At 41.5% G+C, this 25,702-nt stretch overlaps 1 protein-coding gene across 2 annotated transcripts in view; it reads left to right on the forward strand.

Moving 5' to 3' along the window:
• The first annotated feature begins 201 nt into the window (after positions 1–201).
• stk26 (serine/threonine protein kinase 26) overlaps positions 202–25,702 on the forward strand; it is a 29,499-nt gene continuing 3,998 nt past the window's right edge. For both annotated transcript variants that reach the window (XM_022216079.2, XM_022216080.2), the window contains exons 1-9: positions 202–449; positions 18,067–18,135; positions 18,326–18,487; positions 18,679–18,735; positions 19,181–19,289; positions 19,531–19,688; positions 23,466–23,651; positions 25,318–25,460; positions 25,546–25,642. In XM_022216079.2, coding sequence (XP_022071771.1) covers positions 429–449; positions 18,067–18,135; positions 18,326–18,487; positions 18,679–18,735; positions 19,181–19,289; positions 19,531–19,688; positions 23,466–23,651; positions 25,318–25,460; positions 25,546–25,642 — 1,002 coding nt within the window. In that variant the 5' untranslated portion in view covers positions 202–428. The remainder of the gene's footprint in view (positions 450–18,066; positions 18,136–18,325; positions 18,488–18,678; positions 18,736–19,180; positions 19,290–19,530; positions 19,689–23,465; positions 23,652–25,317; positions 25,461–25,545; positions 25,643–25,702) is intronic.

A 25,702-nucleotide genomic window follows, 5' to 3' on the forward strand; every position in this document is an offset into this window, starting at 1 on the left:
CTAAACGGCATGCCATATACACGTATATATGTGTATATATATATATATATATATATATATAGTGTCTTCGGTGCATCAGGTTTAGTCCAAGTGTCCAGCTCTGACCAGGCGTGCTGTAGTTCCGGTGGCCTCCAGCAGGGGGCGGCTGTCCTCAGTGGTCATCCGCGGGTAGCTCCGCCTCTAAAGCCCCCACCTCCTCCTTCTCCTCCTCCTCCTCCTCCTCCTCCTCCCGCTCCAACTCTCCGGAGTTTGTCCATCGCCGCGTCCGCGCAAACAAACCGTCTTTTCTCCGGATCTATCGCCTCCTTCGAAGCCGAACCTCCACCGTGTCCGTGTTGGACTTTTACCGGAGCGACAGTCATTCCCGGCAGCAGCTCACGGAACCGGACCGTGCCGGAGGAGGAACAGGGCGTCCCGTCGAAGTCACCATGGAAGTTCCTGGTATGCAGGTAAGACGAAGGTGGACGAGCCGACATTTTACCGGGTTCCAGCTCCACTTGTGGCCCGCAGGCAGCGGACCGAGACGGGTTCGGGTCCCTGGAGGAGGCGGTGTTGGGCTCCGGGCCTCTGGTGTTTGTTTTACCGGGTAGAGTTGCTGTTTGGATCTGGAAGTTTATGTGGAGTTTACGGTCCTTTACACCGGCTATAAAGCCCTAAACTCAGCCTTAATGTGTGCAAATCACCCGTAATGTTTTTAACGGCTGCAGGTTGACTTAGTGTTTGGATCTGAGGTATTTAAATGTGTTTAAATGTCTTTTTTAGTTTTAGAGTGATAAATGTTCGGACTGTGGTGCTCCAAATTGGTTCTCTGTTGTCTATGTGTCTTTAACTGTCTTTTATGTTCACATATTGGCTGATAATGAGACATAACTGCTAGAAATGGAGTTTAAATTGACTAAATCATGTTTTTATGGCTTCAGATGTCCATATATTCTTCATATACTTCAGTACTTTAAAATGGGGTTGTTGTCACTTTATGGTGTTTAAATCTCCTTAGATGTCCACATATTCCCCTTATAGTCGTTTACAGTTTGATTTTTGTGTTTAAGAATAAGCTTAAAGTCACTTTATAGTGTTTATATGTCTGTAGGTGTTCTACGACATTCACATAATCAGTTATAATGTGATTTAGGGACTTTACAGTCAGTTTACAGTGACTTTATTGGTCTTTTTCCTTCTTAGATGTCCATATATTGTTCTTGTAGTACTGAGAAATTTGCTCAGAATGAGCAGGAATATGTTTGGAGGAGCACGGTGGTGGCAGTATCATACTCTGGTTTTGTTTTGGGGCCAGTGGAACCGGTGTTTCTGGCAAAGTGAATGCAGTAATGTGATTTGATGACTTTACATTGAGTTTGCTATGAATTTATTGGTGGTGATCTCTCCTTAGACATACATATATTCTACTTATAGCGGACAGTAGTGTGACTTTGGACTTTGAATTGCGTTTAAGTCACTTTATAGTGTTTATTTCTGGAAAAATGTGATTTAGTGACTTTTTGTTGAGTTTACAGTGATTGTATCGTTAATTTTTCTTTAGGTTTCCATGTATTCTTCTTATAGTGGACAAAAGTGTGACTTTGGTCCTTTGAATTGAGTTTAAGTCACTTTGTAGGTGTTCTACGACGTTCACATAATGACCTATAATGTGATTTAGTGACTTCACATTACGTTTACAATGACTTTATTAGTGTTTGTGTCTCCTCAGCTGTCTATATATTCTTCTTCTAACAGACAATAGTGTGACTTTAGTACTTTAAATTGAGTTTCCATCAGTTCTATGTTGTTTATGTGTCTTTTATATTTAGATATTGGCTCATAATGTGACACAGCTGCTACAAACTGAGTTTACATTGACTTTATAGTGTTTATCTGTCTTCAGACGTCCATGTGTGACTTTGGTCCTTTAAATTGAGTTTAAAGTCCCTTTATAGTGTTTATATTTCTGTAAGTGTCCTCTAACGTTCACATAATGAATTAAAATGTGATTTAGTGACTTCATGTTGAGTTTCCAGTGACTCTGTAGTGTTTGTTTATCTTTGTTGTCCTTGCTGTGACACCGCTGGGAATTTCTAGTGTTTCTATCTGTTCGGATGTCCTATAATGCTCATATGATGCATTCTAATGTGTTGGTGTCATGTGTTCAGATATATTATTCCTGTAGTGGCTGAAGCAGTGACTCCAGGTTGGTTTTATTGTGACTTTATGGTGTTTATGTCTCATAAGGTGTCCTGTAATATTTACATAATGAATTATAATGTCATTTAGCTACTTCAAATGGTCATTTTATAGTGTTTATATATAATCAGACGGCAATATATATTTCATTTAGTGACTTATGTTGTGACTTTACTGCTGTAAATTGAATTTGCACAGCTTTTTTTGGTGTTTATCTCATTGAATATCTACTTATTGTTCCTTCAGTGGTTTATCTTGTGGCTTTGGTGCTTTATTTTGGCGTTCATTTATAGATTGTTTGTCTATTTAAGTGTCCTATGATGTCCTCTAATGTGACAGAGCTACTCTGAGTTTTACTGTCACTTTATGGTATGTGTTCTGTCTTCAGGGACCTTTTATTGTTCTGTAAATTCTGTAAACTGGAGTGACTTTATAGTGGTTGTTTCTCTAAGAGTGTCCCATAACGAGCTGTAATGTGCTGTAGCTGCTCCACATGGGCTCCACCTGTGTAATATGTCCAAATGAAGCTAGACAAGTCAGAAAGGAGCTAAACATTGTTCGGAATGTCTCAAACTGCTCCAAAGGTTTACAACACAAAAGGTTTTCCAGAATAACTCCAGAATTGGTCCAAAATGGCTCAGAAATGGTCCAAACTTACACAAACTCTTCCTGAACATGACTCGTGAGCCTGCAGTGTCTGTCTGTGGTTCATAAAAGTTTATTTCTGATGGTTTATTTTGGTCTTTAAATGTGGCTGTAGACTGAGCTGCTCTCTGCTCACTTTATACTAAGTTATCTCTTATTTTACTCCTACTTGTTGTTTCCTCTCTTCAGACACCTTTTACAGACTTTTTCTTACCTGAACTCTTACGTAAAGTTGCGATGGTGACTCACTGGGTCTTCATGGGTTATTTTTAGCTCAGTCTTTATCTACCTAATTATATGGGTTACGGATAAGAAACCAGGTGTGTCACAAACCTATTTTATGTTGTGTGTTGCTCAGCAGCATTGGTTGGTTTTTTATGGGACCACATGTGGTTCACCTGTGGACTGTTTTACCTGGTTTAGCTCCTGGTCTGGCTCCTGGTCTGGCTCCTGGTCTGACTCCTGGTCTGACTCCTGGTCTGACTCCTGGTCTGACTCCTGGTCTGACTCCTGGTTTAGCTCCTGGTCTGACTCCTGGTCTGACTCCTGGTCTGACTCCTGGTCTGACTCCTGGTCTGACTCCTGGTCTGACTCCTGGTTTAGCTCCTGGTCTGACTCCTGGTCTGACTCCTGGTCTGACTCCTGGTCTGACTCCTGGTCTGACTCCTGGTCTGACTCCTGGTCTGGCTCCTGGTCTGACTCCTGGTCTGACTCCTGGTCTGGCTCCTGGTCTGACTCCTGGTCTGACTCCTGGTCTGGCTCCTGGTCTGACTCCTGGTCTGACTCCTGGTCTGGCTCCTGGTCTGACTCCTGGTCTGACTCCTGGTTTAGCTCCTGGTCTGACTCCTGGTCTGACTCCTGGTCTGACTCCTGGTCTGACTCCTGGTCTGACTCCTGGTCTGGCTCCTGGTCTGACTCCTGGTCTGACTCCTGGTTTAGCTCCTGGTCTGGCTCCTGGTCTGGCTCCTGGTCTGACTCCTGGTCTGACTCCTGGTCTGACTCCTGGTCTGACTCCTGGTCTGACTCCTGGTCTGACTCCTGGTCTGACTCCTGGTTTAGCTCCTGGTCTGACTCCTGGTCTGACTCCTGGTCTGACTCCTGGTCTGACTCCTGGTCTGACTCCTGGTCTGGCTCCTGGTCTGACTCCTGGTCTGACTCCTGGTCTGGCTCCTGGTCTGACTCCTGGTCTGACTCCTGGTCTGGCTCCTGGTCTGACTCCTGGTCTGACTCCTGGTCTGGCTCCTGGTCTGACTCCTGGTCTGACTCCTGGTTTAGCTCCTGGTCTGACTCCTGGTCTGACTCCTGGTCTGACTCCTGGTCTGACTCCTGGTCTGACTCCTGGTCTGACTCCTGGTCTGGCTCCTGGTCTGACTCCTGGTCTGACTCCTGGTTTAGCTCCTGGTCTGGCTCCTGGTCTGGCTCCTGGTCTGACTCCTGGTCTGACTCCTGGTCTGACTCCTGGTCTGACTCCTGGTCTGACTCCTGGTTTAGCTCCTGGTCTGACTCCTGGTCTGACTCCTGGTCTGACTCCTGGTCTGACTCCTGGTCTGACTCCTGGTCTGACTCCTGGTTTAGCTCCTGGTCTGACTCCTGGTCTGACTCCTGGTCTGACTCCTGGTCTGACTCCTGGTCTGACTCCTGGTCTGACTCCTGGTCTGGCTCCTGGTCTGACTCCTGGTCTGACTCCTGGTCTGGCTCCTGGTCTGACTCCTGGTCTGACTCCTGGTCTGACTCCTGGTCTGACTCCTGGTCTGGCTCCTGGTCTGACTCCTGGTCTGACTCCTGGTCTGACTCCTGGTCTGACTCCTGGTCTGACTCCTGGTCTGACTCCTGGTTTAGCTCCTGGTCTGACTCCTGGTCTGACTCCTGGTCTGACTCCTGGTCTGGCTCCTGGTCTGACTCCTGGTCTGGCTCCTGGTCTGACTCCTGGTCTGACTCCTGGTCTGACTCCTGGTCTGACTCCTGGTTTAGCTCCTGGTCTAGCTCCTGGTCTGACTCCTGGTCTGACTCCTGGTCTGACTCCTGGTTTAGCTCCTGGTCTGACTCCTGGTCTGACTCCTGGTCTGACTCCTGGTCTGACTCCTGGTCTAGCTCCTGGTCTAGCTCCTGGTCTAGCTCCTGGTCTAGCTCCTGGTCTAAGTCCTGGTCTAAGTCCTGGTCTAAGTCCTGGTCTAAGTCCTGGTCTAAGTCCTGGTCTAAGTCCTGGTCTAAGTCCTGGTCTAAGTCCTGGTCTAGCTCCTGGTCTAGCTCCTGGTCTAGCTCCTGGTCTGACTCCTGGTCTAGCTCCTGGTCTCGCTCCTGGTCTCGCTCCTGGTCTCGCTCCTGGTCTAGCTCCTGGTCTGACTCCTGGTCTAGCTCCTGGTCTAGCTCCTGGTCTAGCTCCTGGTCTGACTCCTGGTCTGACTCCTGGTCTGGCTCCTGGTCTGACTCCTGGTCTGACTCCTGGTCTGGCTCCTGGTCTAGCTCCTGGTCTAGCTCCTGGTCTAAGTCCTGGTCTAAGTCCTGGTCTAAGTCCTGGTCAAGCTCCTGGTCAAGCTCCTGGTCTAGCTCCTGGTTTAGCTCCTGGTTTAGCTCCTGGTCTAGCTCCTGGTTTAGCTCCTGGTTTAGCTCCTGGTTTAGCTCCTGGTCTAGCTCCTGGTCTAGCTCCTGGTCTAGCTCCTGGTCTAAGTCCTGGTCTAAGTCCTGGTCTAAGTCCTGGTCTAAGTCCTGGTCTAAGTCCTGGTCTAAGTCCTGGTCTAAGTCCTGGTCTAGCTCCTGGTCTAGCTCCTGGTCTAGCTCCTGGTCTAGCTCCTGGTCTAGCTCCTGGTCTAGCTCCTGGTCTAAGTCCTGGTCTAAGTCCTGGTCTAAGTCCTGGTCTAAGTCCTGGTCTAAGTCCTGGTCTAAGTCCTGGTCTAAGTCCTGGTCTAAGTCCTGGTCTAAGTCCTGGTCTAAGTCCTGGTCTAAGTCCTGGTCTAAGTCCTGGTCTAGCTCCTGATAGACTGAGCCAGTTGTTGAAGGTAAATCGGTGTTTGTCTGCCGATGGAAAAGGTGTGTTCCAGCCTCCTGTTAGGCCGGCTTTCAGGTGTGTCTACCTGTGCGACTGGCTCGCTCTGCCTGCCCTGTTCGGCTCAGGTGGGCGGGGTGGAAGTGATGTCACCACAGGTTAAGTCAACACACCTGAGAGCAGCAGGGAGGAGGATGAATGCTGGGGTGTGTTCTGATGTATTAACACATGATTTTAAACTCAATCATCCAATCAGTCTTATGAATCCAGTTACCGGAATATAAAAGCAGCTTTATCACTTTGGAAACTAGAATTAGAGCGCAGAAGAGTGAGGAATTATTCCGTTTAAACTCCACACATGTGAGAAAAGATCCCAAAGGTGTCCCACAGTGGTCCAAAACGACTCAAAATGGTCCAGAATGACAGAAACCTTTGCTGAATATGACTCCAAACGTTCCAATACACTTTAGAGCCAACTTTGAGCATCAACATTATGGGATGCATCGTAGTTAGAACAGTGAAACTGCAGTGTTTTAAGCTCTTTCATTGTCAATGAAAGGAGCATTTTTAACCACAGAAGATACCAGGATCATCTGATAGACACGATTCACTCTGGAGTAAAAGTCTTCTCTAATATAGGTTTGGTTGTCAAATTACACTGGAAAAGTTGTCAAACATAGAACAGGTTTAGGATGGATTTAAACTGATCTGGTGTCAGTTTTTACCAGAACTCTGATGTTTCTCCTAAATGTTATGTTTTGGAGTATTTTTTCTTCTCAGCAGGTTATTGTTCTTTGTATTTAATCTGTAAATCGCTCTAGAAGGTGAAGACTTTGTCAGTCTTCTATCAGAGGAGCCAAACGGAACTCAAAGAAGAGTAAATATTGCTTCTATTCTTATCTTGTGGCCAGAAGCACGACTACATGAGCCCTAATGTTGTCTGCTAAATGTGTTGACATTAACAAGTTTGTCCTATCAGCTTCAACAGCGATAGTTTATCAGGGTGTTTAGTATTTGTTCAGGAAAGCTCAACGTCCTTACAGGTAGTTTTATGCATTAGCTTCATATTATATTCATATAAAAGTAAGAAAAGAGCACAAATAAAGAGATGGTCCAGAATGACTGATGACTGTGAGCGTCCAGGTTTTCCTGTGTTATCAGTAGTTGTGAAACCGTGATGTGATATCAGGCAGCTGACGGCTTTGTGCTTCATGACTGATGCTGTCACCGGATTTCACATCCTTTTTCACACTGTTACATAATGCAGACTGGAAAAAAACAAAACAAATCAGTCTTGATGTCATTTTGAAACCACTCCATCATTACACAAGTTTCCCAGCTGATTCCCTGATTTACGAGGATTTCACGGATGATAACTTCGTTGTTCAAACATTCGCTGCTGCTCGTTGTCGTATCGCCTCTGTCAGGGTTTCCCTCAACGACGAGCAAAAACACACAAACCACATTCAGCTGTGTCAGAGCAAAGATTAAGGAATACAGGAGTCACAGTTTCATAGACGGGTTAGTAGGGTTAGTAGAGTTAGTAGAGTTAATGTTTGTGGGGTTAGGCCTGGTAGGGTTAGTAGAGTTAGTAGAGTTAATGTTTGTGGGGTTAGGCCTGGTAGGGTTAGTAGAGTTAGTAGAGTTAATGTTTGTGGGGTTAGGCCTGGTAGGGTTAGTAGGGTTAGTAGAGTTAATGTTTGTGGGGTTAGGCCTGGTAGGGTTAGTAGAGTTAGTAGAGTTAATGTTTGTGGGGTTAGGCCTGGTAGGGTTAGTAGGGTTAGTAGAGTTAGTAAAGTTAATGTTTGTGGGGTTAGGCCTGGTAGGGTTAGTAGAGTTAGTAGGGTTAATGTTTGTGGGGTTAGGCCTGGTAGGGTTAGTAGGGTTAGTAGAGTTAGTAAAGTTAATGTTTGTGGGGTTGGGGTTAGTAGAGTTAGGATTTTTCAGTAAGTTGGTTAGCATGATTATGGTGTTTAGTAGGGATTTGGTGTTTAAAATATCATAAAATCGTCATAAATATCCTAAGAAGTCCAAAATGATGTCATGAAATTCCACTTCTGATCTTGAAGGCGATTGAAACGTTAAGATTTCCAGTTTGCTAACTTGGAAAAACTCCTGTGAAAAGCAGCAACAATCACAGATGAGAGGGTGGAAAATGTAGATTATTGCTTCAGAAATGACTGCCTGATTATCAGAAATGCTCCAGATTACTGTTTCAGGAGGGATCTCCTTTCTGAACATGGATCTTCACGCTGTGCCACACAGGTCAGGATGAGGCTAAATGCTGCTGTTCAGCCTGTTTGGATCGATCACGACGGTGATTGATCACAGGTGTGGCACAATGTTGGGATGGAAAGAAAGTCATTGAGTTTGTTTAAAGCTGGAAAGCTCAACTTTGAGAGTCTGATTATATTATCAATAAGATATCGAAATATCTAAAAACTGGAACTTTGTCTGGTCAGACTCTAACCATCAGATTCTACTGATGTTGGAGCCTCAGCAGCTGGAGACCAAAGACTGGATTTTAGTGCAAACATGGATTGGATCCATTCAATCACTTGGATCCTCTGTGGGACTTTAAATTCTGCAGATATTGAACCCTTCAGTGGTTTATTTTTCTTTTTAAGGGTTAAAATACAGAAAGAGTCTCAGCAGTAACCGTGACACAGACTTCTGTGGTGGTTCATCACCTCCAAGCACAGTTCATGGATTCCACAGTGTTTTAAGACAACATTCTGCTTACGTTGCTGCTTCACAGACTAAACGACGTCTGCTGTCCTTTTTGGATCAGAAACCCTCGTTAGCATGCTAGCGCGCTAACATAAGATGGTGGAAACGGTATCCATAACACCTGTAAACCTTATCAGGATCAGAGGGGGCGTTGGTCAGATTTCCGTCAGTCGTTATCCAGATGATAACGTCTGACGTCTTTTCCAGCTGATCCATGCACTGAGAGGCTTTTATGGCTGGATGTGTTGGTGGCTTTCTGGGAAACTTCAGACGGGTTTCCTCCGTCAGAAATGCGTTTTATTGACGCCTGCTGGCTGGTTTTAGTTTTACTTTTGGTTTCTTGGAGGTCAGTGGAGACTTTAGCTGTGATGGTTTAATTTAACAGAAAGACGACGAAGCAGAAAATATTGACGACCGATTAGTGATCGGTTTTACTGTTTGAAGCTCGTCCTTCATTAGTTCACTTATTAATGGGAATAAATCCAATAATCAATAATCACTAGCATCCCGAGTTATCAGTTACAAATATCGATGTTGATTATGTCAACTTATCGAGTTGGTTCTAAAAAAACAGAGAAATATTACATTTTTCACTTTTTTGCTGTTTGTTTTAAAAGAATCATATTTTCTCTGTTTTGTTAAATTACTAATAATTAATAAAATCACAGGTTAAAGTACTCATTTCCATTTTAATAGTCAAAAATGTAAATACATCTGTTTTCTATTTGACCGTTTGCTCTTTAATGACTGTAGTAAAATGAACAAAACATGTTTAACAAATATTTTACTGTTTGTGAGAAAAAATGTATGTTAATAATAATAGTCCCAATATTTATTTCTTATTTTACAGATTCTTCCTGTTTTTTTTAAATTACAGATAATATCTGGAGAAATAACTGGAAAAAAGTATTAATTTACAGAATGAAAGTAAAAATACTAAATATCTAAAAATATCAATATTTACCAAATATTTGCTGTTATTTAAAAGACAATATATTTAAATTAAAGACTCAAAAATAGTAAAGAATTTTTAATGTTATTTTCCTGATTTTTTCCCTGTTTTGTTTAATTATAGATCATTTATATTAATACAATTTATTTAGAAATCATGTTTATTAAAATTTGATATTATATATATATAAAATAACAGAGAAATGTCTTAATTTACATGTGAACTGTAAAAAGTAACATCCACATCAGAATCACTATTTTACAACATTTAACTATTTTTACTGCATTAAATTCAGCAAGAAAATAAAAGATGTTTAAAGATAGCTGAACAGTTCCGTATTTGTTTGGTAAATGACACATCAGAGCTTATTAAATAAACACTAAACTGTATTCATTTACCCTTTAACTGTTAAATACCCCAGAAGGTGTAAAACTGTCAATAAATCCAAAATAAGCAGTGTCGCTGTATTTAATGGTCTGTCTTTATTTTCTCGATCGTTTTTGCACGTTGCTGTCGTCCATGTGTAACTGTTGTTTCTGGCAGCTTGTTGTCAGAGCTTCAGTGTGTTTAGCAGTATTTTAGTTGTGTCTTTGTTGTGTTTTAGTTGTGTAGTCGACTCTGTGAGCCACGAGCTGAAGGAAAGCAGAACGTCTGGAGTCCAGCAGGAATCCTCACATTCACACAAAGCTTTTCTCTGATTCTGATGGATCCTCCTCCTTCAGACTGAAAGTGTTCCTGGGCGCCTCTGACTTCTTTCAGTCGTGTGACTCAGTGTTTCTGTGAATCACAGCAGAACGGTTTTACTCTCCTCTGTTCGCTGGTTTACATTTTCCACCCCAGAACATGTAAACAGAGAGGCTCAGATCACACCTAAAGGCCACGGAATTATGAAATAAAAGAGGAGTGACAGAAATGACTCGATGATGACAAAGGAGACTGGTGGATTTTAGCTTCTTTATTGTGATAATTCTGCTGTTTTTCTTTCTTACATAAAAGAAAATCCCATTTTCAGAGTGTCAGTGTTTCTTTTTCAGACCAAACAATGAATGAATTAAAAATAATCCTCAGATAAACACTAATTAAAGCAGTCTGTAGTTGCAGGTGCAGCTGTTGTAAAACTAGTGCAGCTTATCTTGTAAATGTGGAGGAACATCCCAGTTTGTTTCCTTTATGCATCAGTTCAGACAGAATTCTGGGATGATGTGGAGCTCTGGATGAATTTAAAATGTTTTCACACCTAGAATTCTTGTATTTTCACCTGAAAAAGTGGAATATTTTCAAAGGTTGGTGCTATAGTGGCCCCATAAAGTTCCTCCAGATGTACATCTATTGATGGATCCATATTTCTACTAAAATTAATATTGTCCTTAATGACTTGAAGCGTGTCCGAAATGTCTCAAAAGTCTCCAGAAATTAATCAGAGATGCTCAAAATGAATGCAAGTAATGCTGACAATGATTAAAAATGTCCAACATGTGTCTTAAAATTGTTCAGATTTGCTCCAAATCTGCCCAGAACAACTCAAAATGTGTCTGGAGTCGCTCAGAATTCACTGATGGCTTCATGGCTCCACTGAGGACCGCAGAGTTTGTAGTTTTTTACTACATTTTTAAATGAGCCACATAGGTTGAAATAATTCTCATGAAATGTTTTGATTTTCTGTATTTTTTGGTTAATTTTCCTGACAGAGCTGCAGGTCACACAGGATTAGTTCAGGGACTGTTGGAGAGACGAGAATCTGATGAATTTTTCTGTTTTTACAGTTTCTGATAAACGGTTTTATTTTGGAGGTTTAGCATGCATTTTAATCCTCCTATTAGGATAATATCTGATAAATGTGGCTTCTTCTATGTGATTAGGGGATAAAAATAGTTTTGCAGGAAATCAGGAAACGTGTTCTTCAGAGTCTGAGCTCAGCTTTAGGTTTTGGCTCCAGAATAAATAAAATGTGTTGTTTTGGAAAAAAGTTCTCATGAGGAACGATTCAGAGGTCAGTTTGTGTTTCCTCCATGAGCAGCTGTGACCTCTGACCTCACACACACACACACACACACACACACACACACACACACTTTCCAGAGCTTCGTCCAACTTTCTGCTCCGTGTTGCGTTCACTGACCTCTGAATCTGAATGGTAAAACTCAGGTGTGTTTGAGTCCACCTGGAATACTGAATGATGTAATCATCCCGTCCGTACGTCAGCTCAGAGCTGGAAGCTGCTTACAGGAAGTAGGATGTCAAAATAAAAATTAAAATAATAAATCATTGAACAGCTTTTTCCAGTTTTATTACAAATCACAGAATTATTTTATTTTGTTGCCCCTCATTGCACTGCTGCACTTTAAATCACTATTTACTTGTTTATATTTGTTTAATACGTGTTTTATGTCGTTGTTTGTTGTTTTTATTGGAAGTGCCACCAAAGTTTTGTTGCAGAAATGCAGACAATAAATATCTTGGATATTTTAATTTACTAGTTAATTCTACAAAAACCGGCTAAAATATGTAAATAATGTCCACATCAAAAATCTGTAGATTTTTTTACAAATAGCATTTTTTGTCAAATAATCCTTTTTCTACTAAAACGTCTAGTTCTTTTATAGATATTTGAAATGTGAGAAAAATATGTTTAAGGATTTAAAAAATGTGAAATATTTCTCTTGTTTTTCTGATTTTTCATTAAAATCACAGAAAAATGCTTTAATTGATGTTAATTTTTAAACAACAAAAACTGTAAATAAAATCTGTAACAAAAACTTTACTGTTAATTTCTGTATTTAATTCTGCAGAAATGTTGTTTTACAGGTTTTTGTCATCATTAAAAAGAAAGATTATGTTTATAAGGATGTAAAAATAGTCACTGAAGCTTTTAACTCTAAAAAAATTTAAATGGTAAAAGTAATAATTTCTGCATTAACTGTACAAAATCAGACAGTGTTCACCTCAAACGTCTGTATTTCTACAAATAACATTCGACTTTTCTGGACTTAAACTGGCAAAACCTTTTCTGACTTTCCAGGTGTATGTTTTCACATATTCTGGAGGTCTCAGTGTATTTTCTGGCCTCCTTGCAGCTCTTTTTTATTATTTTCTTTGCATTTATGGAGTTTAAATGAGAGCATGCGTGTAGCTTTATCCCGCAGCTTTTTGATGTTTTTTCTTGAGAAATGAGCCTCAGAACAGTTTCTGATCAGCGCAGCCTCAAACTTTCTGCTTTTTGCTCCAGATTTGATCTTAATCTGTGATTTCTGAGCCTTTCTGCCGCTGCCTTTGGTTCAGTCGTGCAGGACCAGTTCCTCTTTTACCGCTTATTTTAACGTTCGCTCTTTTCTCAGACTTCACATCAGAACTTCTGCTTCTGACAGACGGCAGTCCTCATCCTGTAACGTTCTGTAGACCGGATTTTAAGTCAGTTTGGTGTCTCCTTTCTGTCGCTTTGTTTCGTTTGTTGTTTTGTTTCTCGTTTCTGTCGTTTTGTGTCTCGTTTGTTTTTGTGTCTCATTTTTGTCAACATCTTGGTCAGGTTTTCCTTAAACTAATTCCACCTTAAGTGAATCAGCTTTTCTTGGTTTCATATTTAAAGAATCCTTTAATAAAACCTTCAGAGCATCAACTTCTTGGCGATAAATCAGGAAAATTCACATTTCCAGATGTGTTCATTTCTTTCCTCCAGATGAATTATTTTGCAGCTGTTGTTGTTTTTTATTGAATTATTTCCTACTTTCTGTTTGTTTGTTTACTTCCTGCAGAACCAGAATCAGTAACAATGGATGGATATTTACCTTTGCTGATTCGTTAAAGCTGAAGGTCAGAGCGTTTCTGTTGCCGTCCGTCGGTGTTTACAGGGTAAATAAAACCCACGACTTTATCTGAGACAAACACCGACGTCTGTCTGGAAACATTTGATCCACATTTATAATATTAGAAAAGTTCATGGAAACAGAAAACACCTTTTAACTGCAGCTTTAGTCACTGAGCTGCTGCTTCCACATGTTTGCTTTGTTTCTTCTTCTGCTCCATTAAGTACAGCCTTGTGTCCCCACAGCGCCACCTAGCCGTTAACAGAACTAACGACAGTAAATCACACAATGAACTTGTATTTACCTCAAAGTTCAGTGACTGAATCCCGTTTTCCTGTAAACAAACGGAGCAGTTTCTAGTTTCCTGATTCATTTTCAGCCAATAAACTGAAACATTGCATCAAATATAAAAACTCTGAGCAGAAACCAAACCTGGATCTTCAATTTGTCGTGTTTTTGTAAAACTTTTCCCAGATTAAAGCAGAAAATAATCCGATTGTTCAGACTGCAGTTTGTGTTCAGATGTGAATAATTTGAGATGAAGGTGATCTTTGATGATAAATCCTGTGATTAAATGAAGCCTAAAATATCAAATTAAAGCTCTAAAACTGATCTATTAAAGCAGCATAAGTGACATTGTTCTCTGCCTCCTTATTGAGCAGTTTTACAGTTAAATCTCTGATTTGTAGTTTTTTCTTATTCTGAGGTTCAGTCTAACGGTGGGCTTCATGAATCCTTCACTGCTGCAGAAATAAACCAACGTTAGCTCTGGTTGATGTTTAACTTCCCCTTTTATTACTCTTTAACGCCACGTTATCAGTCTGGGAGTTAAAATAAGAATTTCTGCCCAGTAATCTATAAATCTGATGTTTATATTTGAAGAAGGAACACGTCTGGATGCTGCCAGGATTCTATGTACACTGCTCAAAACATTAAAGGAACACTTTGAAAATCCGTCATATTTCAATGTGGGGAAAACAAACTGGATCTTAGCATTGATATGGACTGGATAATGTGTTAGGAATGAAAAGTGCCACATTGTTTGATGGGATGAAAATGATCAACCCCCCAGGAGGACTAAATTCAAGACACCCCAAATCAAAGTGAAAAACTGATGTGGCAGGCTGGTCCATCTTTCTGAAATTCCTTGGCAGCAGCTCACAATGGTATTCAGTAGTTTGTATGGCCTCCATGTGCTTGTATGCAGACTGACGATGTCGGGACAAGCTCTGAATGAGACGATGGATGGTGTCCTGGGGTATCTCCTCCCAGAACTGGACCAGGGCATCGCTGAGCTCCTGGACAGTCTGAGGAGCAACCTGATGGTGTCTGATGGAACAAAACATGTTTGATCAGAGACATTCACACCAGTGGTCTGCTGGAGGTCATTTTGTAGAGCTATTGCAGTGCTCATCCTGGTCCTCCGTGCACAAAGGAGCAGATACCTGTCCTGCTGATGGGTTGAGGACCTTCTACAGCCCTGTCCAGCTCTCCCAGACTAACTGTCTGTCTCCTGGAATCTCCTCCATGCTCTTGAGAATGTGCTGGGAGACACAGCAAACCTTCTGGTGATGGCACACATTGATGTTTCATCCTGGAGGAGTTGGACTGTCTGTGGAACCTCTGTAGGGTCCAGGTATCGCCTCATGCTACCAGAAGTGACTCTGACCCTAGCCAAATGCAAAACTAGTGAAAAACAGTCAGAAAACATCAGGAAGGAAAAAACATCAGTGGCCTTCACCTGTAAACTCATTCCTGTTTTGGGGGTTGTCTCATTGTTACCCCTCTAGTGCATCTGTTGTTAATTTTATGAACACCAAAGCAGCTGAAGCTGACTAAAAACCTCCTCAGTTACTTACTTGACCAGATCAGTATCCCACATGTTTGACTAACTTGATGCAATACTTAGATTAAAAAGTGTTCCTTTAATTGTTTTGAGCAGTGTATTTATTTCAGGATTAATCCCTGAAAATCAACCACAATCTGATTATTTGTAGTAAAGTTTGTATTTATTTAACTAAACTTGCTTCTAAAATCCCCTTTTCATGATCGTAGCGAACAGTTTCCTGACTTTTCTTGATGAAATGTTGATTTACTGCTGTTTTTTTGCCTTTTCTCTGTCATTTTATGGTCTCTCTGCTGTTTTTCTGCTTGTTGTGATCTTTTGTCGTGTTTCTGCGTCACATTTAAACTTTCATTCCTCTTTGCTCGTTCTGTTTCAGACTCGGTAAAGTTTTACAGTGTTGCAGCTGCTGGTGAATCCAGATGTTGAGCAGCAGCGTTTGCTTTTATTGGGTGTGGTGTTTCTGTGGTTCTTCTGTTCTGTTTTTAGCCCTCACAACAAACAAGCTTTACAGACGATCTGTTAGACGACTCAAAGTATCCTTCTCTTCTTTCACAAAGTACACCTGAAAGAGTCTGTTCAACTACACACAGTAACAAGAAGGTTTATTTATACCAGGGGTGTCCAACATGAGGCCCGTGGTCCAAAAGTGGTCCTCCAGAGGGTCCAATCCGGTCCTCAAAGTGTAAAAATTACAGAGAAGACATTAACTGCAGATTGTAAATTAGTAAAACGATAAATTTAAAATCATTTCTAGACCATGACAAGTTGTTTGGATCATAAAGTAAAATACTAGATGTTTCTCCTCCTAAACGTCATGGTTCTATCTGCTGGACTGATGAAGTTCTGAGGATCAGAAATGATGAAAAAGTCCCTTAAAAAGTGATAAAATTACTGCTAACTCTGTAAGTATTCATAGTGTGGAGGTAAAACTGAATTAAATCAGTAAAGTTATTGCAGATAAAGATAAATTTGATGTGAATCTTCATGAATCTTGGTATTTTTATGACGTCAACACTAAAACTTCCACTTTTTTCTTTTTTTAACACCAAACAAATAATAAAAATTCACCATTAGTCCCATGAAACGTGTTTTATTTTGAAGTCAGAACAACGAGGCTGATTTAATTTAAACGTCATTCGATGTTTAGTCATCTTAAAGGCAGAAACTGTAAAAACAGCAGTAAAACTCTGGTTTATGAACTCTTTAAAGCGTCTGTGTTCCTGTTGAATGCAGCTTTGAGCTTCAGCAGCAGTGAGTCCTCAGATAATAACTGTTCAGTTCCTGTTATCTCTAACCGTCAGGTTTCCTTCTGCCTTCATGGCTCACTGTGTTACTGTGTTACTGCCTTCGACTCAGTAAATCGTCAGGCCCTTTGGCTGGTTCTGAAAAATACATCCGGGTGCTGAGACTGCTGCGTGACAGTATGTCTGCCACGGTACTCAGTGGCAGTGGAGACGAAACGGAACCCTTTAGAGTTGACACTGGAGTCAAACAGGGATGTGTCATCGCTCCAACACTATTCTCCATGTGCGTTGCAGCCATCCTCCATCTTACAAGCCAACGTCTGCCCCAGGGAGTCAAAATCATGTTCAGAACCGACGGCCAACTTTTCAACATCAACCGATTTAGAGCTAAAGGTCAAACCACCACCGTATCCGTCATGGAGCTGCAGTATGCAGACGACAATGCTCTCGTAGCCCTTTCAGAAGAGGACCTTCAGTGCATCTTGTCTGCTTTTGCCAAAGCATACAAACGGCTTGGTCTGGCCGTCAATATAAAAGAGACACAAATACTCCACCAACCACCACCAAACTGCAGCACACCTGCAAACATATCTCCAAACATCTTCAGTAACATCCAACTGGAAAATGTGGACCACTTCCCATACCTTGGCAGCCTCCTCTCATCAAAGGTTGTCATCGATGATGAAATACACCAACACCTCTGCTTTTATTTTGAAACGCACAGGAAACATGTACAGGAAGTGATCAAACACACTTCACACTCACGGTCCTGACAACATAAGACTAAACCAAACTGAGTAGTCTGACGGAACCACAAAAACACTACGAACCCTGGAACACCAACATAAACCACAGTAATGACATTTAAACTCCCATGATGCATTGCAACACAACAGTTCAGTCAGAGACCGACTCTACGGCTTTATTCATTGTTTTTTGTCTCGCTTGTGTCGTTAGTCCATTGTTTTGTCGCTTTGTGTCTCATTTTTGTAGTATTTTGTCTTGTTTTTGTTGTCTTACTTTTGTTGTTTGTTGGTTTCTTGAACTCCATGCAGTAATGTTGCTAGCAGAGAGCATGCTGGGAGTTTCTCTGGTACGGGGCACCATGACACGGACTTGTGTGGTGGTCAATGACCTGATCAGTTCTCTTGGTGTCCACGGACGATGATGATTTAATAAAGTTGCTTCATGGTTTACATTACAGTCTGTTGGTACAAACGTCTTCATGTATAAGCCTCATTTGTTTTAACGATGAATTGATTATTGATTGGTCAGGAGGCCGGCTGTTGGATGAGACAGTGAGTCATTTCAGAAAGGAAAGGTGTGAAGCTTTTGGATTCACAAAACAATATTCAGACACGATTTTTATGTAAATAATGTGAGACTAAAGCTAACGTTGGTCTCTGTTAGCTGAGTTTTCACAGAAGCTAAAACATGAAGTTATTTTTGGCTCTTTTTGTCCTGTATATACTTATATGGAAGAAAAATGTCCATTTAGTTAATTTTTGATAAGTTTTCCAACATCAGTGTCCTCATAAATAAATGTTTGAATGTTTTTCCCGGTATCAACAATAATGACCTCGTCTAGTGGCTATAAATGGATTTCTGTCTGATTTAATGCTCAGCTGTTCAGATAATTAAATCTTCTGTGTGACTGTAAAATCTTACCGACTCTTCTCCTCCCTCAGAGTTCTCAGATTGATCCAGAAGAGTTGTTCACCAAACTGGATCGGATTGGAAAAGGATCTTTTGGAGAGGTGGGCGTCATTTTTCACGTTTACTACGAACCCTGGCTGGTTTTTAGGGTTTTTACTGGATTTACTGAAGCTACAGTCCAAGTTTAGCTCGAGAATTTCACTCTTCTTCTTCCAGTTTAGTCCAGTTCTTTCATTTCTTTCCCTTATTCCTGCGTTCATCTTGTTATCTCACGTCTTCGGCTGTCGTCAGGTGTTTAAAGGCATCGATAATCGCACCCAGAGCGTCGTGGCCATAAAGACGATCGACCTGGAGGAGGCGGAGGATGAGATCGAGGACATCCAGCAGGAGATCACGGTGCTCAGCCAGTGTGACAGTCCCTACATCACCAAGTACTACGGGTCCTACCTGAAGGTCAGAGATGGAAGCTTTCACTATGACTCAGGAAATGCAGGGGCTGATGGGAAATGTAGGAGAAATGTTGTTCTTACTGAGTCTGAGTGGTTTAGTGCAGCATTTTGGCTTTTTTCTCATATTAAACATTACATTACAAGTATTTTTTTTCATTTCCTGCTTCTTTATTGATCTGGTTCTTGGTCCTTTAGGGCAGCAAACTGTGGATCATCATGGAGTATCTTGGAGGAGGATCAGCGCTCGACTTGGTGAGTCTTTAACCAGGTTTTAACTGTTTTAACTTTAACACTTTGTGACATTTGTTTAAAATAAAGTGAAGAGTTGAATCTGTCAGAGGGTTTAACTTTTATTCTTACAGAGTTCAGCTGGAGTTTAGTCTTTATGATGGTATAATTCTGCTTTATTTGGTGGATTTTCACTCTTACAAAAGTTTATGTCCAAATAAATCAACTACAGTTCCAGAAGTATCAGTTTTTGGAGGTTTTCTGAGGAAGCTTGAGTCTCGGTGATGCTTTAGTTCAGGAGAAATGATTTAAAGAGTCACATAAATGAGAACATCTCCCAGTTTCCTGTTGAGTCTTGTCTGGAGTTCAACAGAACTGGGAGTTCCTGCAGCCTCCGGCTCTCTGAGATCGTCATGACCTGACGTGTGCTTTTACACGTGTGTGTTTCTACACGCGTGTGTCTGTGCAGCTGCGAGCCGGTCCGTTCGACGAGTCTCAGATCGCCACCATGCTGAAGGAGATCCTGAAGGGACTGGACTATCTGCACTCTGAGAAGAAGATCCACAGAGACATCAAAGGTGAGGACTATCAGAGAGCATTATGGGAGTTTATGTAGCAACGGTCACCATGACAACGACTAACGGGTTGTTCGTGAGTTTAACAGTCATTGAATAACCTTAATATTCTTCACCTGTAGATTATAGTTTTAGTTTTTAACTTGTGTGTTGTTAGCTGCTGTTGTTGCCGCGGTTCATCCATTAAAATGTGAAATATGTGAGAAAGAAAGAAGCAGAATGCGTAAATGTTGTTTGTCTGCAGCTGCCAACGTCCTGCTGTCGGAGCACGGTCAGGTCAAACTGGCCGACTTCGGAGTGGCCGGTCAGCTGACGGACACTCAGATCAAGAGGGAAACCTTCGTAGGAACGCCGTTCTGGATGGCGCCAGAGGTCATCCAGCAGTCAGCCTACGACTCCAAGGTGGGTGGCTGCAGATGTTCACCCCTTCACAGACACTTTAGAGTCAGAAACAGACTCAGAAAGGTCCACTACTGAGGACTAAACATCACACGAGAGTTTAAATACAGCAAGTCTGAAGAACTCCAATTCAAACTGTAAATTAGACTTGGAACCACTTAATGTGACAGAAAAGAATTCTATGAGCATTTTAACTGTTTGGAAGTCTTCTGACAGCTCAGTCCTTGTATCATTTCCCACGGATGAAATCTTTCATGAAAAATTACTTTGCGGTGAGGACAGGCGTGTGTTGGCATATGTGCATTACAAAATGACAAGAAATGGGACAAAAACAACCAGAACCAGACAGAAAATGTCCAAAAACGTTGCAAAATTAAATTAAAAAAACATCTTCCAGAAAAGTCTGTCTGGTTTCTTCTGAAGCTCCTACGACTAGCAGGTGGTGTAGGAAGAACGTTCTCTCATCATTTTGGACCATTTCTGAGTCTTTTTGACCAATTCTTGAGTCATTCTGGGAAACCTTTTGTTGTTTTTGAAAGCTTTGGAGCCAGTCTGGATCAGTTTGAGGCATTTGGAACAATGTTTAGCTCCTTTCTGACCTTTGCAGCTTTCATTCTGGACAAATTCTGAGACATTTTGGACAATTGTTGAGTAGCTTGCTTGAGCAGTGTAGGAAGAACGTTGTCACATCGGCTCTGGTTGGAGGTCATTAATGGTAACAGAAGTCTTTGTCATGGTGGCCTCTTGCTAGCTAAACCCCCACAATGCTCTCTGCTTGTCAAATAAATGGATATGAGTGAGAAATCAGAGCTTGATGTTACATAATTTTCTATTTATAAGCTTCCTGCTGTGCCAGAAACAATACTGCACCCTTCTGTATTTATATCCAGAAAGCAGAAGCTGACTTTTGTCCACTTCTGTCTGTTGGGTAACATCAGCGTTTACGAGCTGCTGGGTGGAACAGCAGACTCTGATTTAGTCCTGTCATCACTGTTTTCTCCACATCTGCTCATTAAAAGCCCCCCAGGTCTGTAAATTACCCCTCATGACTCTGGGATTCCCCCTGCTGCTTCACACCGCCGTGTTGCCGTAGCGACCGGATCCACGTGGATTTGTTGTCGGCTTTGAGGTCGTTTGCATGATTTCCACCGTCGTCTGCCTTCTATTTGCATCTGATGTGGAGCTTTGTGACGGTGAGCCTCCAGGTGTGGGCTTTAGGGCTTCCCTCGTCTTCCTCTCTGCTGGAGCTTCAGACATTCACAGTATTAATGCTGCACCTGCTGCAGTCAGAGGACGGCTTAATGCCCGCTAACAAAGTCAACAAAGCTCCTTTATGGAGTTGCATAACGAGGCAATGTGCTTTTGTTTTAACTGGCCTGCAGAAGGTGTGTTTTCCATCAGGGCGTGTCGGCTTCATGAGGTTTGATTCATGTTGGCTCACAACCAGCCAGCAGCAAATTAAAGGATCATTTATACCAGGATCAGCTGATACACATTCATCCTACTGTGGTAAAAATAGTCTTTATTAAGGGCGTATTTTAAGACTTCAAATGCTGCAGTTCTGCTGTTCAGACTACGATACATCCCATAATATCGATCCTCAAAGTTGGCTCTACAATGCACTGCAAAATTTGGAGTCACATTCAGGAAAGGTTTCTGTCATTTTGGACCATTTTTGAGTCATTTTTTTAAACATTTTGGACCATTTTTAAAACATTTTGGACCAATTCTTGAGTCATTCTGGGAAACATTTAGATGTTTTGGAAAGCTTTGGAGCCAGTTTGGAGAAGTTTGAGGCCTTTTCAACAATATTTAGCTTCTTTCTGATTTCTTTAGCTTTAATTTTGGACAAATTATGAGACATTTTGGACAATTGTTGAGTAGTTTTGGCCAAATTGAAACACACTGAAGATGAAAGTCAAAGTTCTCTAAAGTAACATTTCTGCAGGACAACTTTAGTAAATTTCAACCACTGCAGTTTTAGCCTGTAAATATCTTAAATTTCCACGATTGATTATTGTATTTATCGTGTAATTTGTGACTAATTGGACACTTGTATCGAGTTTAAAGTCCTTCATTAAGGAGGCAGGTGGAGCAACATGTTGGAGGTTTCTGCTTTCAGTCTTTCTAAAGGGAAGGAAGCCGAAGCGTAACTTGTTGAAATAGTGGAGACGGTTTGCAGACACCAACAGTTACGTAACCGGAGAACAAACGAAGAAAACACGACCGTCCTGCTGCAGTTTGTTCTTCCTGTTTCATCCAACGATCATCTCAACATCGAGACTCAAACAGCTCGTCCTGGTCTGGAGGTTTAGTTCTTCAACTTTATATCTGGTGAATCTTCACCACTTTGGAATTAAACGTTTAAATACTGCAGCATCCTGATGGAGAAAAAGTAACGGCACATTAAAAACACTCATTTATGAACTTATTTCATCCACCTTTAAAAAACATAAAAACTCTGAGTTTCTAGCTTCTTAAATGTCACTCATTCCATATAAAATTAACCAAGTGTTCTCAACCCATTGTTAATCTATGGCAACTTTAGTAGATCTGATGAACTTTAAAATGTTTAAAAGTGAGAGGACCAACTCCCTGTTGGTGTGAAAGAGCAAAGACACTCTAATTAACATCATATGATAGATTCCAGATGTTGAATATTTGTATGTTCAATTTACCGACATTTTCAAATCATTTTGTGTCCATTTGATGCAGATATTTGCATGGGTATGTCCATCCAATTACAGAAAACACCAAGTCTCTGTTGACATGACTCTACACGAGCAGAAACTGCTTCAGCTTACATGTAAAGACACATTTATGACTAAACCTGCTTCACTTTGACATTAAAGAGTCTTTTTTGGTAAATTCTTGTCAAGAAAGCCTAATTTGATTGATGTTAAGACACAACAAAGGGGAAAACTTCCTGTTTGTGGTCTTATTGAATGTTTTATGAGTCAAACTGTTTCTGGGCTGAGACTTTCAAACCCCCAACATGCTACACTCCTGTTCTACACGACGTCAAGACGAGCTGGTTTTGTTTCCGTTGTGTAAAGTTTGCGCCACTGGAGGTTTTGGTGGGATTGTGTGTTGCTATTGCTGCCATATGGTGGATGTGTAACGGAGTTAAACAGTAATGTGACCTGAGCAGATGGTTGGACAGATACCGTCTGGTCTGTAGCTCAGAGAAGACCAGGAGACATCCAAGCAGGTGGACAGATGGTCAAACAAAAACACAACTTTCTACCAAACACCTCACTCTACTCAGCCATAATCGGACGTCATTTGATCGATTGGTTATATATTCTGAATCAGCGACATGATGAGAATTAACAGTGGAATTTTCAGGTTTTTATCTTTAATAGTTCCTCAGATATTGTTGTTCAAACAGAATCAGATTTCAGTGTGAGAAAAACCTGCTGAAAGTGGGTTGATGTGCAGTTTTAAGAGTTGAATGAAGAAAATATTTTTAGAAAATTCATTAAGTGCAACTTCAACTCATTTTAGAGCAACTTCGACTCCTTTAGAGCAACTTTAACCAATATAGAGCAACTTTAATTAATATAGAGCAACTACAAGTGTGACTTTTCATCATTAACATTAAATTGTCTGGATGATCCCAGACTTTAGAACGATATTGTACATCTTTATAAATATCCATATTTTTAAAACAATCTGTTGAAACCTAGACGTTCCAGCAGAAATAGTTCTAAAAAACTGCTGATTTGAGATGGAATGACCCCAGAATTAAACCCAATCTTCCGTTTGTCTTCCCTCCAGGCCGACATTTGGTCTCTGGGCATCACGGCCATCGAACTCGCCAAAGGAGAACCTCCAAACTCCGACATGCATCCAATGAGAGTCCTCTTCCACATCCCCAAATCTCCTCCTCCCACGCTGACCGGGGATTTCTCCAAGAGCTTCAAGGAGTTCACCGAGTCCTGCCTCAACAAAGACCCCGCCTTCGTAAGACAAACGCTCTCAGTCTGCTGTGATAGTAGCACTGTTTTATACTTTACTTTAGGATGTATTTCTATTTAATGCAGCCTTATACTTCACTACAGTCGAGGGGAAATATTGTACTTTTACTCCACTACACTGATGTCACTGCTGTATACAGTCATGGAAAAAAATGATCAGACCATCCTTGTTTTCTTCAGTTTCTTGTTCATTTTAATGCCTGCTACCACTAAAGGTTTATTACCTGAAGAATACAATGAACAGGACTTTAAATGCAGCTGATTCCATCATACTTTATGTCCTGTCTGACCTGCTTCAGCTTCATTGTATTCCAGGCTCTATAAGAGGACATTTCAAAGGTCTAGAATGGTTTCCTGCTGACATTCAAGCCACAGAACAACTCAGAAGCTGTCAGCTCTCACATAACACCTAAAACTAAAGAATTATGTGAAGCCACAAAGGCAGCCATCATGAGTGAGAGACAGGTAGAGAAAAAACTGAAGATCTCCAAGACAGCCGTTCATTACACCAAGAAAACCAAACCCAGCATGGTTCTACCAAACTGCTGGCTGGTCAGGAAACGTCTTTCTACCACCAGATGACCGTCACTCATCTGTTCCTTCAGGAATCATCCTCAGACCTCCAGGAACCTTAAAATGAGTGGACACTGTGGAGAAATGGGACTTGTTCTTCAAGGACAGTTGGAAAGTGACTTGTTGAAGCTGGTCTGAAGTCCCACAGGGCAGGAAGAAGCCCTTCATCAAGGAAAGGCAAAGGAAAGCCCGGTTACTCTTTGCTGGGATCACAAGGATTGGACTGTTGATGACTGGGCTAAGGTTCTCTTCAGGGATGGATCCAGTTTTCAGCTGATGTTCACTCCAGACAACTTACTGGTTAGGAGGAAGCCTGGAGAAGCTCCAAACCAGACTGTCTGCCCCTACAGTAAAACATGGGGGTGGATCAGGGACCATCTGGGGTAGTTCCAGTCTGGGTGGAACAGGGAGAACGCAGTTCTGTGAAACGACAAAAACGAGACACAAAATCAAGAAAACGAGACACAAAATGACAAAAATGAGACACAAACCGACGTGACTGAAACAGACAAAAAAGAAAACATGGAATCCTAGAAGCTGTTTTGTCAGAACAATGCCATAGCTACTGATGGAAGAACTGAAGGGATTTCATGCAAAATGTCTCATATCAGCTCTGAAATTAAACTCTTATCAGATATTTTTGTTGTTGTCATTATACTTGTCCTGTAGTGGTACCAGGCATTAAAATGAACCAGAAAATGAAGAAAACGAGGCTGGTCTAATTAAGAATAGTGCAAAAATATTGTCCAGGTGCAGTTTTAAGTCAGTTTCAAGAACAGATTTTCACTTTTGTTTTTGCTTTAAACATTTCAAGCATAAAACCTCAATATCTAGTTGAACACTGGGGTGTTCTTACTTTAATTTCAGTCGTTCTAATGTTGTTTTTGAGTTTTTCTTTCGTGTTTTTCATGTTCAGGAGCTTCTGTGGTTATAGCTGCATGTTGCTGCCCCCTGGTGGATGCTGAGGATTCTGGTTTTAACCCAGCTGCTGTTCTCTGTTTTAAAAAGCTGTAAATATTGTGGTGGTTTCAGACATCTGCAGTGCAAACCCGGTTTTGTTTTATTCTTTTCCTCTGCAGCGTCCGACAGCCAAAGAGCTCCTGAAACACAAGTTCATCGTGAAACACTGCAAGAAGACGTCGTACCTGAGCGAGCTGATCGACAGGTTCAGGAGGTGGAAGCAGGAAGGACACAGCGACAGCAGCTCCGACGACTCTGAAGGGTAAATCACTGCTTTAGCTCCAGCAGCAGCTTGGTTTTTATCTTTGTTTCACGTGTTCATGGAGAAACGATGTGTTTGTGTGAAGCGAGTCCAGCAACAAGGAGAACAGCGAGTCTCCAGAGTGGTCCTTCACCACCGTCAGGAAGAAGAAGCCGGACGGACGGAACGCCCTCAACGGAGTGGTCAGTACCGATACGTACGGATTTAAGAAGATTCATGTGGAAGCAGTAAATGATGGAGTT

This window comes from Acanthochromis polyacanthus, chromosome 23 (assembly GCF_021347895.1).
Source record: "Acanthochromis polyacanthus isolate Apoly-LR-REF ecotype Palm Island chromosome 23, KAUST_Apoly_ChrSc, whole genome shotgun sequence".
NCBI lineage: Eukaryota > Metazoa > Chordata > Actinopteri > Pomacentridae > Acanthochromis > Acanthochromis polyacanthus.